This window comes from Schistocerca gregaria, chromosome 6, assembly GCF_023897955.1.
Source record: "Schistocerca gregaria isolate iqSchGreg1 chromosome 6, iqSchGreg1.2, whole genome shotgun sequence".
Taxonomy (NCBI): Eukaryota; Metazoa; Arthropoda; class Insecta; order Orthoptera; family Acrididae; genus Schistocerca; species Schistocerca gregaria.
In genome coordinates, this window is record NC_064925.1 from 390,355,000 (window position 1) to 390,369,746 (window position 14,747).

At 42.1% G+C, this 14,747-nt stretch overlaps 1 protein-coding gene across 3 annotated transcripts in view; it reads right to left on the reverse strand.

Moving 5' to 3' along the window:
* Positions 1-2,529: 2,529 nt before the first annotated feature.
* Positions 2,530-14,747, reverse strand: part of LOC126278148 (phospholipase A1 member A-like) — a 150,108-nt gene continuing 137,890 nt past the window's right edge. For all 3 annotated transcript variants that reach the window (XM_049978042.1, XM_049978040.1, XM_049978039.1), the window contains exon 8: positions 2,530-4,616. In XM_049978042.1, coding sequence (XP_049833999.1) covers positions 4,406-4,616 — 211 coding nt within the window. In that variant the 3' untranslated portion in view covers positions 2,530-4,405. The remainder of the gene's footprint in view (positions 4,617-14,747) is intronic.

Consider the following 14,747-nt stretch of genomic DNA (forward strand, 5'->3'; position numbering starts at 1 on the left):
CGTTTCGTCACAGGATCGTTTAGCTGGCGAGAGAGCATTACGGAGATGCTAGACAAACTCCACTGGCAGACGTTACAAGAGAGGCGTTGTGCATCACAGAGAGATTTATTATTTAAATTTCGGCCAGTACTTTTCAGGAGGCGTCAGACAACATATTACTTCCCCCCACATACATCTCGCGTATTGACCATCAGGAGAAAATTCGAGAAATTAGAGCCAATACAGAGCCTTCCCGACAATCATTACTCCCACTCACTAATAGCGAGTGGAACAGGGTTGGAGGGATCAGATAGTGGTACCTAACGTATCCTCCGCCACACACCATTAGGTGGCTTGCGTAGTATGATGAAGTTGAAGGGATCTTCCCGTATGAATACCTGGATTCGACAGAGGGCTCATTGAGACCACACTAGTTGATATATTTCCAGTGTTCAAATGTGAGTGAAATCCTATGGGACTTAACTGCTAAGGTCATCAGTCCCTAAGCATAAACGCTACTTAACCTAAATTATCCTAAGGACAACCACATACGCCCATGCCTTAAGGAGGGCTTGAACCTCCGCAAGGACCAGCCGCACAGTCCATGACTGCAGCGCCATAGACAGCTCGGCTAATCCCGCGCGGCTATATTTCCATTCTCCAGTAAACTTACCTGATACAGAATTTGAACACGTGGTATGTATTTGACACGAATTTAATATCTCTAGCTTAGGTGAATATGCAGGGCTTTATATGGACACAGATGTACGCCTCCTTGCAGATGTAATCGAACAATTCTGGAGATATGCCTTCAACATGCATTCTGGATCCTGACTACTACTACTCAGCGATTGGGTTATCATTGGACCACAATACTCAAAAATACACTAGTCGAAATGGAGATTTTAACCAATGTCGTCATGTTGTACTTTCAGTGCGAGATGCAAGGAGAACTTTACCAGTGTATTCACAGGCACAACAAGACAAACAACTTACGAATCAGTAAAATTTCGACAGTACCATCTATTCAAGTTACATCATGTTCTTGGATGTTCGCAGTTTATACTGGTTTGCTATGCAGACATTTGCAACTACTGGAGGGTCATGCTGAAATATATAGAATGAATTTTTCAACGATGGCAGGTGATTCTGCTGTATGTTATGTCTTGTAGATATATTTGGCTTATCCTATTAATATGTATGATGAGGACAGTGATTTGCCATTCAATACAGAACACCGAGATCTGCGATATGGTTCCCTCACCAGGAGGAAGATAACGCTGAATGACAAAAAAAAACTGTTATACAAAGCTCTGACTTTTCACAAGTGCCGTTCATAGTGAGGTATAACATTGCAATATGCAACTTTGCATGAATAGTGTACCTAAGCCATTAGCAATTTCATTGGAATGGAGATGGTATGAACTGTTGTGTGACTTTTCTCAACGACAGTTACTCTTTACACGCGTTACTATTATCTGTCGCGTGCGTCCCACGTTTCTCGTTTTAAAATCTACAAATACTCTCAATAGCTTTTAAAAATTCACGTGCACAAATTTTCCGGACTAACTGTATCAGGTTACGAGACATTATTTTATACTTCCGAGTCCATTTTGAAAATGTGTTACATTAAAAAAATGTGAATAATTATTTTCTGCTTTTTAGCCTTGCGAGTTTGGAGTTTTTCATTTGATTTCAAACATTTTGAAGAGGGTGCAACAGAGACAAATGGTAAATGTCAATTTTATTGCAGTTTCTCTTCGCCTAAGTAAACCAACAATATATTGATTCATCTTACATATAACTCATGAAACGACCGTGGAGGTAAAAATTAGAGAAGATCGGACTCACACACCGGTTTAACAACAATCGTTCTTACCACGAAATATTCGCGACTGCAATACGAAAAGGGGGAAATGGTAGTGGTACACGAAGTACCCTTCGCCACATACCAGAAAGCGAGTTTCTGCTACATTGTCGGCCAGTCCTAAGCTGTATTGAAAGTTTTAAATCAATAGCTCATAGGAAAATTAGTTTAAAATCGACTGCAAAATTTGTACCGAACACACGAACCGACAAGAAAGCGACCTGATAAAAACATGCTAAACAAAGTACTAAACTCCTCACCACAGACACGAAAGCGAGTTAATATTGCATTGTCATCCAGTTCTCACATATACTTAAAGTTTCAAGTCAGTAGTTCATTGGCAAGTTCATTTAAAATCAATTGCTAAATTTGTAACGAACAGTCAGACAAGAATATGACCCAATAAAAACGTGTTAAAATTAGCTGTTGCAAAAGACACACCTGGAGATGAGATTGGAATAACTAGAAATACATACAACCTATAAATAAATTAACGTAGTCGTGAACTAGGATAGATACTGGTTTCATTCTAACAACTTGAGTTAAAAGGGCTATGTAAAGAACAACATTTACGTAGAAATGAAAATTAAAGTTAGTGAAAATGATTTTTAACAATTAATAAAAAGTTTCCAAAGAACAGCAGTCTCAGAATGACAGTTTATGCGATACGAGAAAAAAAAATAAACAGAAGTAATTTAAATTTTTATTTGCTCTTTAACCTAAATTTATGTGACTTCTTTAAACAACAAATGTTGACATACAATCACGGTAGTACTTAAAAAACGTAATTACTTTCTTATATTCACAATGCATTTATACTTCATTTTGCCATTGAGGAATATTTGGTATGTGAACATGATTTGTGAGCGTATAGTATTCTCTGTAGACATTCTATTTATGTACAACACACGAAACGGATGTATCACAATACCAACGTGCTTCATTATTCATGATATTTCTTGACTCTTGTATTGCTGATACATGCTAAGGTCAGGAAGTATAGCTTGGTAAATGGTAACGCCGGGTAACATCCTATGGTAGATGGTGACATTGGGTATCAAGCCATAGTGACTGGTAACTTAAGGTAAAATGACAAGGTAAGTGGTAACGTCATGTTACAGCGAATGGTAACTGCACAACGAAGTAAATGATAGTGGCTACTAGCATGAGATTGTAAATGGTAACATCACTTAGTATGGCAAACTGTATCGCTCTAGGTGGCATAGTGAACATTAACATCCGGTAGGATACCATGGTAAAAGAGAATAATACAATAGTATTCTACACTTGTTCAGTCTTCAAGTACAATAATGGGTCTGAGAATGTAAAAATCATAGCCATTATCTGACAATCGGAGGTATTTGATGTCTCGGTGCCTTGCGCTCCCGTGGCGGCCCATGACAGACATTTTAATGGATCATTTATGGATTTATATAGGCAGTGGTAGCACATGACTGGATTTGTGATCCTATTAAGTGTCAAGATACGACAGGCTAGTTCTCCACAATGTGTTTGCTGTGTAGTATCGGCTGCCCTTTGCTCCTCATTTTTGCTTCTGATAAGAGCTGTTGTTGCAATTTATCGAGGTATCCACTCGATCATCTCTGCCCCCAGCTACTATTGACCGACGAATTTGCACTGAAAACGCATTGCTTTTCCTCCTACTACAGTTCTGATTTCTTCTGTCATCCTGTTTCGCAGCTTTCTGCTACATATGCCTGGATTAACTACATTTTCGGTAAGCTCTAGTTTCGCTTTCGCCTAAGAACAGTTCAGAGATAGTGCTGCGTCCTGGAATGAGTTGTGTAGCTCAGCTGTAAGGGTGTGAAAAAGTTTACTTGTAAAGACAAGATGGATGGAGAAGTTTTCCGACTCCTGTAATCTACTACTAAAACTGCAGGTGATGTTATACTAGGTAATTTGATATTCAAATTAATATGGGACAGAGAATGGGAAAAAGGTGGGAAGGCATGGGTGAGAATTCAGGACTTCCAGTCGCAAGGGAATTGTGGTAATGCAATGGCGAAAGTTAAAAATTTGTGTCGTATCGGTACTCAAACTAGGATTTACTGCTTCTCACGAGCGGTTGCCTTAACCGCTTCGGTCATCAGGACACGATCCCTGATCAACTCAAATTTCTAACTTATCGCACGCTGCAATGCAGTACCCCTCGATATTCAAAGCTTGTTACTTTCTTGGGTACAGTAATGGTCACAGTTTGTGTATTTATATGTTGTTAGAGCAACTGGTGCCACTGCTACATAATTTACTAAGTATCCTCCGCCAAATATCATGTGATAGCGATCGTTTGCTTAAACCATTACAATTGAAGTTAAGCACGCCTTTCAAGGAGAACGTTGTCGCATTAAATCGTGGAGACGCATTCCTCTCTTTGGCTTTTCAAGCGTAGTCAAACATAAACAGGGCAAGACTTTTATGGATGTTGAATGTGCACCGCCAGCGCACGCTAATGACGGCTTGGGTGTAGGGGAGACATGCAGACGCGGCCTGAAACAGCTGTGGGACTAGACAGGCAGTAGAGAAGAGCAGGGTGGACGGTCAGGGCAGCAACAAGAGCTCGGGCTCGTGGTCGCCGAGCAGCATGCGGAGGAGGCGGCCAGCGTCTTCGTCTTCGCAGTCGCCGGCAGGTCCCGCAGGCAGCGCCACGGGCAGAGGCTCCGTGTGCTGGCGGTACGGGTCGCTAGAGCGCCAACGGCCCAGCGCGAACGGCGGGGACGACGCCGTCTGCACCACGAAGAAGCCCTCCTGCCTGCGGACACACAACCACATATGCTCGTCTTGTACCTCTCGGTCAAATTCCCACTGTTCGTACAATATCTGGTCAAAAGTGTCTGGTCACTTCTTGGTGGGCATTAATATGAGGTGCGTCCACCCTTCGCCTACAGTGTGTTTTATAATTCATCGTACACACCTCTACAGGCTGTAGAAGGGACATAGTAAATCAAGTTTTACATAGAGAACCTGTTGTGGTTGCCAGGAGAGCCAACCGTATGGTTAAAGGAGGCCGATGTGCACGCGTTTTAGCTCACGCAGGCTGGCGTGAGGTCTGGAACATGACAAGGGAATTAGAAGTGAGAAAAATGGACGTAGCTGATGGAATACTTAACTTTAATCCATTAATGGAGAATGTCGCTCTTTATGGTACATGATTCACAATATCAATAGTGCGGATCCTGGCGCCTTGCTAGGTCGTAGCAAATAACGTATCTGAAGGCTATGCTAACTATCGTCTCGGCAAATGAAAGCGTAGAAGTCAGTGAACCATCACTAGCAAAGTCGGCTGTACAATTGGGGCGAGTGCTAGGAAGTCTCTCTAGATCTGTCGTGTGGCGGCGTTCGGTCTGCAATCACTGATAGTGGCGACACGCGGGTCCGATGTATACTACCGGACCGCGGCCGATTTAAAGGCTACCACCTAGCAAGTGTGGTGTCTGGCGGTGACACCACAGAACCCATGTCCGGAAACGTCATCCGACGACGCTACAGAGCGTCAAAGTGAAGGACGCCGGCAATTGTAAATGTTTGTCTACATTGAGTGATTCCGTGACAACGTTACAAATTTTCAAGGACGATGGAACGGATAAATGTATCAATTTGAGGTCAGGGTCGCTGGTTCGGAAACGAACGAGTCAAAAGGTACAAACGAAAGTCATTCTAGTACCTCTGACAGTGGAATACGTGTACCGGGACTGTTGTTTGCTATGTACTTAGGGTAGATGGTAGTATGGTGCAAGACAAGAAAAAAATGTCCAGTAAACATGGGCTCTCAAATGAATACCTGAGGAGCTATGAGCACTTGTTCATCTTCATTACTGTGAAACACATCTCTACTGAAGAAGTGTTGGCCGGCCGCTGTGGTCGAGCGGTTCTAGGCGCTTCAGTCCGGAAGCGCGCGGCTGCTACGGTCGCAGGTTCGAATCCTGTTTCGGGCATGGATGTGTGTGATGTCCTTACGTTACTTAGCTTTAAGTAGTTCTAAGCCTAGGGAACTGATGACCTCAGATGTTAATTCCCATAGCCATTTGAACCATTTTTTTGAAGAATTGTTCATAGCTCTTAACGTATGCATTTTAGAGCCCATGTTTAATGGACATTTTTTATTTTCTTGGTCCATAGTACCACCTCTGAAAGTTGCCTACCTACAATCTTAGCAAAAACAGTAACGGCACATGCCACTGTCAGAGGCATCAGTACCGGTTTTCGCTTATAACTTTGGACTCATTTGTTTCCGGCACAGAGACTCCTACCTCAAAATGATACGAGGGCTGTCCAGAAAGTAAGTTACGATTGATCGCGAAATGAAAATCACATTGAAAATCAGAAATGTTTCATTTGTAACAGTTAGCTACACCTTTCAGCTACTTCTCTACGTAGTCGCCGTTCTGACTCAGACATTCGTCATAGCGTTGTACCAACTTTCCAATACCCTCATCATACAAGGCAGCCGCCAGTGCTTTCCGCCAATTCTCTACGCTGGCGTAAAGCTCGTTGTCTATGCCAAAATGTTGTCTTCGTAGCCAGCGGTTCGTTTGAGCAGAGATAAAACTCAGTGGGAGACAATTACGGGCTGTATTGTGGGTAACCAAACATTTCCAATTAAAACGATGCAGTAACATCTTCATTGCCCCTGCAGAATGAGGCTGAGAATTGACTTGAAGAAGAAACCGCACGACATTTATGTAATGTTGGTTGCATAGCTTCAGGGGAAAATTCTCACCAGGCCCCCGTACTTGGCGGGAGACACTATTTTCTATAACATCTTTACGCGCTCACTAAGAGCTCAGGAGTGTAAAGAGTGACATAATTCTACCTAGAGTCATACTAGAGACACTGCCCAACACATCTTTGCAAAGCTTTACCGGATTTTCATAGTCGTTTCCATTTCGCGACCGATCGTAACTTACTTTCTGGCAGTCCTCGTACATTTATCTGTCTCCATCACCCTTGAAAATTTGTAACATCATTACTGAATCACTCTCTATAAACCTACAGGGTGAATCACCTAACATTACCATTGGAAACACCTCCCAAACCATAGCAAACACTGAATAACCAATTCCACAGACCGAAAGTGAGGAGAGGGGCTGGTGGAATTGGTTAATACAAACCATTGGGAAATGTACACAAGTATGATTTTCAATACTTACGTTTATTTTAAAATGGAAACCTGTTATTATTATTAGCACAACTGAAAATAGAAACACATACTTAATCAATGCCGTTTGTTACATCGTAAAATGTTAAGCACATCCGGAGTAATTTGTAAGGTAAAGTTGACGCTTGAAATCTCAGTCGTTCAGTCACTTGTTGTAACAAACAAGATCTGTAGGAGTATGTTTACGAAGACCACGATGTTTACGAGTTTGGCTGTCTCTGTGTCTCCATGTAGCGCTTCCTGAATTAGTCCTTGTACTGTAGTACACTGTGTTACCGGACTTCTGTGATAGTGTACTGTACACAACCAAGAACAGCAGCACGCACAGTAGGAACGTGAGAAGGTCGCAAGTACAACAGTGTGTACAGTGTTGTAAGAACTTTGACAATGGTTTATTCTATCCCTGAAAAGGCAGAGACGATACTCGTTTATGCCGAGTGTAGACAAAATGAGCTGCAGCCTGCAGGTTATGTGCAGAAAGGCACACGGACAGAGTTAGTCCAATGCGCCGCATATTTGAAAACATCTGCAAATAATTGTATGCAACAGGTATGGTCGTAACACGTAAACAGGTCCGTAACAAACTCACCACAGGGGAAGCAGGTGCAGTTGCTGTGTTAGCTGCCTTTGCCGTGAAGCCACACATGAGTTCACGTGACATCGCTAGAGGCAGTGCAATGAGTTAAAGTAGTGTAATGCGCGTACTTCATCGTCACAAATGTCATCAGTATAATGTGCCGCTGTATCAACAATTACATGGAGACCACTTTAATAATCGAATGAATTTCTGCCAACGGGTATTAACAGCTAACGCGTTGTAGTTCCATGTGCTTACCGATGAATCAGGTTTGACAAATCACGGTGCAGTGAATTTACGAAACATCCATTACTGGTCCGTGGACAATCCTCGCTGGCTTCGACAGGTAGAACGACAGCGATCGTGGAATGTAAATGTATGGTGCGGAGTAATTGGCGACCATCGCATTGGTCCTCACTTCATTGAAGGCACCCATACAGCTGCAAAATACATCGAGTTTCTTCAAAATGATCTGCCAACATTGCTGGAAAATATCCCGCTGGAAACGCGTAGATGTATGTGGTATCAATATATGGGGCTCCTGCACATTCTGCAATGAACACTAGGCTGACCCTTGACAGGATGTTCGGCGGGCGTTTCATAGGATGTAGCGGACGCATAAATTGGCTAACCTGTTCTCCTAATCTTAGACCTTTAGACTTCTTTGACTGGGTTACGTTAAAAGAGAACGTGTACTGTAATGTGCCTACAACCCCAGAGGATACGAAACATCGTATTGAGGCAGCCTGTGTCAACATTACACCATATTACATTGTACTGCATCGTACAAGACATTCATTACGCGATAGGTTGAAAATGTGTGCAGCACATAAGGGACACCACTTTGAAAATTTTTTGGCCTGAAATGTCAGGACACATTCTTTTACATTCTGTAACTGAAAACAAAAAACAAATTTGTAAGTTTAACTACATTCCCATGTTAATGTACATTTTCTTCTAACAAATCAGTGCCGTACAGCATTCGCCAGAGAAAAAGACTAATAACACTGTTAGGATGTGGACGTAGCGTGCTGTTCATGTCTCTTCTGTATCTACGTAACATCACTTTTCTTTTTGTATCCCTTATTAATTCGGTTCTCTCCGATATACACAATTGAACTGCTGAGGCGTTACTCAAGCGTCAACTTTATGTTATAAATTACTCTGGATATAATTAACATTTTGCAATGTAAGAAACGGCATTGATTAAATATTTTTTTCTATTTTAAGTTGTGCTAAAAATAATAACAGGTTTCCATGTATGTGTTGAAAATCATACTTCCGTGCGTTTCTCAATGGTTTGTAGTAATCAATTCCACCAGCACCTCTCGTCATTTTTGATCTGTGAAATTGGTTATTCTGTGTTTATTGTGGTTTGGGAGGTGTTTCCAGTGGTATTGTTTGATGACTCCCCCTGTATACATACGGGAACCGGCGCCTATAACTCTGATGCTCTGTAGCGTCATTGGATGACGTTTTCGGACATGGGTTCCTGTGTAAAACTTGGTCTACTAAGTCCCCTCTACAACCTCTAGAAATGTGTAACATGACATATGAAACACAATGTATATGACGGCCTGAGCTATGCTGGGGACGCTTTCAGCGAGGCGTCTCAATGTCTTCCTCAAGAGCCGAAACCGGAGAAGGTACCAAAGTTGAACACTAGGGTTTGCAGCGAAGTCACCGTCCTTGCTCAGTGATCGTCAAACTTTTATGCTCAAGAGCCAATACTGACATTATGACGTGGCACCTCGCGCCGCATATTCGTAGCGATCTTATTATTAATTACTAATCTACATAACTTAACTGCTAATCTACATAAATTAATTGCTAATCTACATAAATTAATTGCTAATCTACATAAATTAATTGCTAATCTACATAAATTAATGTGTTATGAGCCCCTATAGTATAGTTACAGTGTGGGTACAATAAGTTAGCACTAATCTTCATGTCGACGGTTCTTTGTTTCAGAGTGCTGTCACTAAGGATGCCACCCTCGGCAACCTCAAAGTTCTAACACTGTAACTGCCTGACAAACTTTTGTTGTGTTGTCTGTGTGAGCGAATGGTTAATTAATTAGAAACATTAATTTTGCTTGTATCTAAATGCATTGTGCAATATGTGACACAAACAAAATTATAATTCATCTTCTACACTCTACATTGTACTACAACAGCCTTTATTTAGTATCATATTTCTTGCATCAAACGTGTACCCCATTTAAAGATGACTGTTTCCAGTGGCAGCTGCTGTGTAAGAGCATAAGACCACGTCAACACACTAATTTTTGACACCTTGCGGATTTATTATTATTATTATTTTTTCTTTGAATGCTGTTAAACGTAACATAGATACGCTAATCTGAAATATACGCCACTTAAGTCTACCGTGCAATGCTACATTGCTACTCCTCTACACTTTGTGAAACTTGGCGAGCACATCTTTGGTTGTGCACGTTTTAAGGGGCTTTTACTCATGCATAACTGTGATGACGTAGTTGCTTTAAGGATCAAACACATATGGATTTGATAAACAATGTGTACGGTTCTCGGCGTGCACAGTCAACCATTGCCACTGAAATACAAATTTACGTCAATACCTCTAGCTGGTAGCACACAGCGGCAGACGTTTATCCCCGTTCGCTTGACATAAATCCCGCTAGATGATAGCTCATTTCTCAAATGTGCAAATTCACTCACTATATATGTAGTAAAATTAGATCAGACGTCAGTGTATATTATAGCGATAGAAAATCAATCTGTATTGTGGATTTCTGAATGTGTTATAGTATATTAAGTAGTCCTGCTGTTTCTCAACAATGAAAAGGATAAAAACTTTTCTTCGAAACGCGATAACGGAGAACAGGGTTTCGGCATTGTCAGTGCTTGCAAATTAAGGAAAGGTTATGAATGACACTACAGGCTTCAATCGTAGCATGATCGAGACAACAACACGATTGAAAAATAGACATACAGCTTTTCTTTATAAATAGGCAGTGTCAGTCATGTTGCAATATAGTTTTCTCTTTTGAACGAGTATCTTCGGTGTGGTGTAACGTGTATTAACATTAACTTTTCGGTGGACTACATGGAAGGCCAGTCAATTTCGTAAGTGGAAATTATGCCGTTTTCTTGCTTCAGGAAATGAGACTTTGTAAGTGGCAATAATTAAGTGGCACAGTATTAATATTTGGCTGACGAAACGGAGAGCGACGAAAGCTTACACATAACGTTGCTCTTCCCCCTAAACTCCACTTAATTATGTACAAAATAAGAAAATTCCACGGAATCAATCCTTTCTTTTGTCAGAGATGCAAATTATTATTAATAAGACTGGTAGTGGCCGTCCGCCCCTGGTAGCTGAGTGGTCAGCGCAGTGGAATGTCATGCCTAACGGCCCGGGTTCGATTCCCGGCTGGGTCGGAGATTTTTCTCCGCTCAGGGACTGGGTGTTGTGTTGTCCTAATCATCATCATTTCATCCCCATCTACGCTCAAGTCGCCGAAGTGGAGTCAACTCGAAAGGCGACCGGTCTACCCTACGGGAGGCCCTAGCCACACAGCATTTCCATTGGCAGTGGCTGCAGTTGTATAAAATTGTCAAATCATAACTGTTATGTAGTACATACTATTTCATCCTTTTAAGGTTATCTGAATGTAAAAATTTGTGGACACACGAAATGGCTACTCATAAGCCGCTATTGATAGTTCCTGCAGGACGAGTTTTTCCACCGTGTACAAACTCTGGGGATTGATTGATGAGATGTACGCAACAAAAAAGGTCTAATGGAATTATGTCCGGTAATGCATGGTTTCCGTGCCAGAGACCAGTTATTCAATCATACTTTGCTACAGCGACTGCGGTCTAATACGCGCTGTGCCATGCAGCCACAGTTGTAGTATGCATGGTTATCTCCTAGAGTATGGTACTGTTCCTCATACGTCATGCCCTAGCGCAGTCTGCTGCCATAGCCATTGGTAATGTTGCGACAGATTCAGTTCTCTTGCTGACTCACCTTGTAGTGGATGTGATACAGCGTTGTCACAATGGTTCCGTTTTCGAATCGAGTGTTTGCCGACATGGTGTTTACTTACGGAAAGGCAAATGGCAACGGGTGGCGAACGGCAAGGTTGTGTCAGGAGACCTATTCCCGCCGACAACAACCACAGCATTCAATGTTTGCAGCAGTGAGTCGTCTTTTGTTTGAGACAGGGTCGTTTGTCGTTTCAGGATGCAGGAAATCGTGAAGGACGTACCGGAAATGTTCGGACACCAGACTTGGAGGAAAATATGATTAACACCATGGAAGGCGACCGCCATGTCAGTGCTAGGCACTTTGCTCGTCACTGCATTGTAAGCCAGACGACCGTGTGAAACATTCTTCATGACAATTGTTACTACCCTTATCACCTGTAGTGCGTGCAGAGCTTACTGGTGACAGACTTTCCACATCAGGAGCAGTTTTGTCACTGGCTTCTTCAGGCCATCTTTACGCGGAGCGGTATCTTCAACTTTCATAACAGTCATCTGTGGGACGGTATGCAGAATCCTCACGGTGTGATGATAGCGAATCATCAGCATCGGTGCAGCCGGAATGTGTGGACAGGGATAATTGGCGACCGTATTTTGGAACCAATCTTCCTTCCACGTCGCCTAATAGGCCGGAACTATCGCAGTTTCTTACAGTTGTTTCGGTCAATACAACTTTGACTGTACTTCCAGGTAGATTCTTCCAAAAAGCCTTCATGTTTTTTTTTATGGAAATGTTGTACTCATTTCCGTCATGTATCATTTCTACCATTAAACCACGCAGGACCCGACAGGTTCACTGGAAAATTTTTGTGAAAACTTAGCTACAAAACGATGTATGGGGAGAAACATTCAAATTTCAAACAGATAAAATTCAGACGCCGACAATACTGGTTACTCTTAGACGCTCAGACGGCACTATTATGGGGGGCTGGAGATGTTAAGTAGACTGCCTGCTGAACAAGCTTCTCGCTGATGACAAAAAGACCAGCAGCATCACACAGACTTACAAAGACAAATGGATGACACCGACACAAATGGGCCCGTTACTGTCCCATTTGCCCGAGAAGAGGTAGCGTTAGCAATTAAGCAATTCAAGAATAAGACGACTGTCGGTATAAATGATATGAACTCAGAAACACTAAAAAGTACAGTTGCACGGATCACACCTTTTCTAACAGAGTTACTAGGTGAAGCACTGCTGCAAGACATGGTCCCAGCTATGTGGAAAATCAGAAGATCGGGACTCAACATATCTGAAGACTTACAAGCCCATCTACCACGTGAACACTGACTAAGGTACAGGAGAAGCTCCTCTGCCATCATCTACACTCATACAGGACGCTCTGCAGCCTTAGTCAACAACAGTATGGCTTTAGACCCAAAAGTTCAATAGACGATGCCGTTAACCGTTTGCTGGAAATAATAGAGGACACACAACAAAAATACGGCGTAACAATAGCAATAGATACAGCCGGCGCTTTCGACAACATCTGATGGCCTGCCTTGTCCGCAAGGCTACGAGAGATGCAGGTACTAACAGTCCAATCCAATGTCTTACTCGACTGGTGCAAGGATAGTGTGGTTCAATGGCAAGCAAGAAAATAAAAGATTATCAAGAAAAGGTTCAATATGGGGGCCAATTTTCTGAGGTCTTGCCATGGATCACTCCTAAATAATCTGGACGAAGGTGATATGGTTAAGGGTATAGTAGCCTATGCTGACGAATTGCTATTAGTAATAACTGCAAACTCGAGAGCGCAAATCGAAAGAAAGGCTGCACAACTCCTTGCAAAACTAAGGGACGACTGATGTAGCCATAACACTGTCATGTTTTCTGAAAACAAGATAGTATATTCACTCATCAATGAGGCACTGCAGAAAAACACACCATTAGACTGAACAACACTAGCATACAGAAAAAAATGGATAGACACCTAGGCATATACCACGACGAATAATTAACATTCAACGAGCGCATAAGACTTAAACTCAACTCACTACAAACTACCATTGCAGATACTACGAATGTATCATACAGTATTCTTTGAATCTGTTATGTGCTTCGCAGCATTACTATTTCTTCCTACAATTACTTCCTCCATTTTCCCGCGCCGTAAACGGGAGAGAAGCGACGGAACGGTGACCTCGAGCCTCGTCTCACAGAAAGGCACTTCTGATCGGTGTTGTGAGTTCGTGTTCGTTTGATTAAGTCTTATGATTCTGTATTTGTATGTTTATGTACAATATTATAAAATTCACTAGATTTACAGTTTGCACCTTCTACAGTTTACGTATTATTCAATCACATGTGTGAAAATAATGATCCCAAAAACTAAAGAATTACTTGTTTTACTTTATACAGGCAGGAAAATTCGTTGTTTTATTTCTTATTACAAATATATTTCAAAATTCCATGTAAATATTACTTGTAGTATTGTTGCAGTCATGTGATCTGCTACTATCTGGTGACACTTGTCTGTTCATGTCGTCATCTGTTTCCTTATCAGTGTTTGAATCTCTGTTGTCCCATGTATCATGTTGTGGTGTAGGGTTTGTGTCTGGTCGTAACGACCCGCAAAACCGCTGTGAGGGGTGGACAAAGAGGTGTATTGCTCAGAATATCAGGGGCATTTGGCACCACTTCCGTAGAAGCGCTATCCGTTGTACTTTCAACACACCCCATTGACATAACCGTTAGCAACAGCTTAATGACTCAAACGGGAAAGACTAGACAAGCTACATAGATAACCGAGGAACATATTATTGAAAAACGCCAATTAAATCTTTTGAAGACTGAGACACAGCAAAAAGAAAGGGAAACACCTGATAAGGATCGTCGGATCTTCTCCTTCTTCCTGACCATCCGGGAACGTTTGAGGCTCAGACATGTTGACCCACATCGCGGTATGATACATTTCCAGACGGGCCATGGCCCTTACCCTACACACCTGTACCGCTTTGGCCTTAGCCAATTGATACATATGAATGTGTGGAAAGTGGATCCCCCACTTACACAAGACCAATGGCAGAAATAAAAGACGTGGGGCAAGCTTCAAGAGATTCAGATAAGTGGAGCTTGCCTAACTGGATCACTGATGAAATATCATGAGCGCT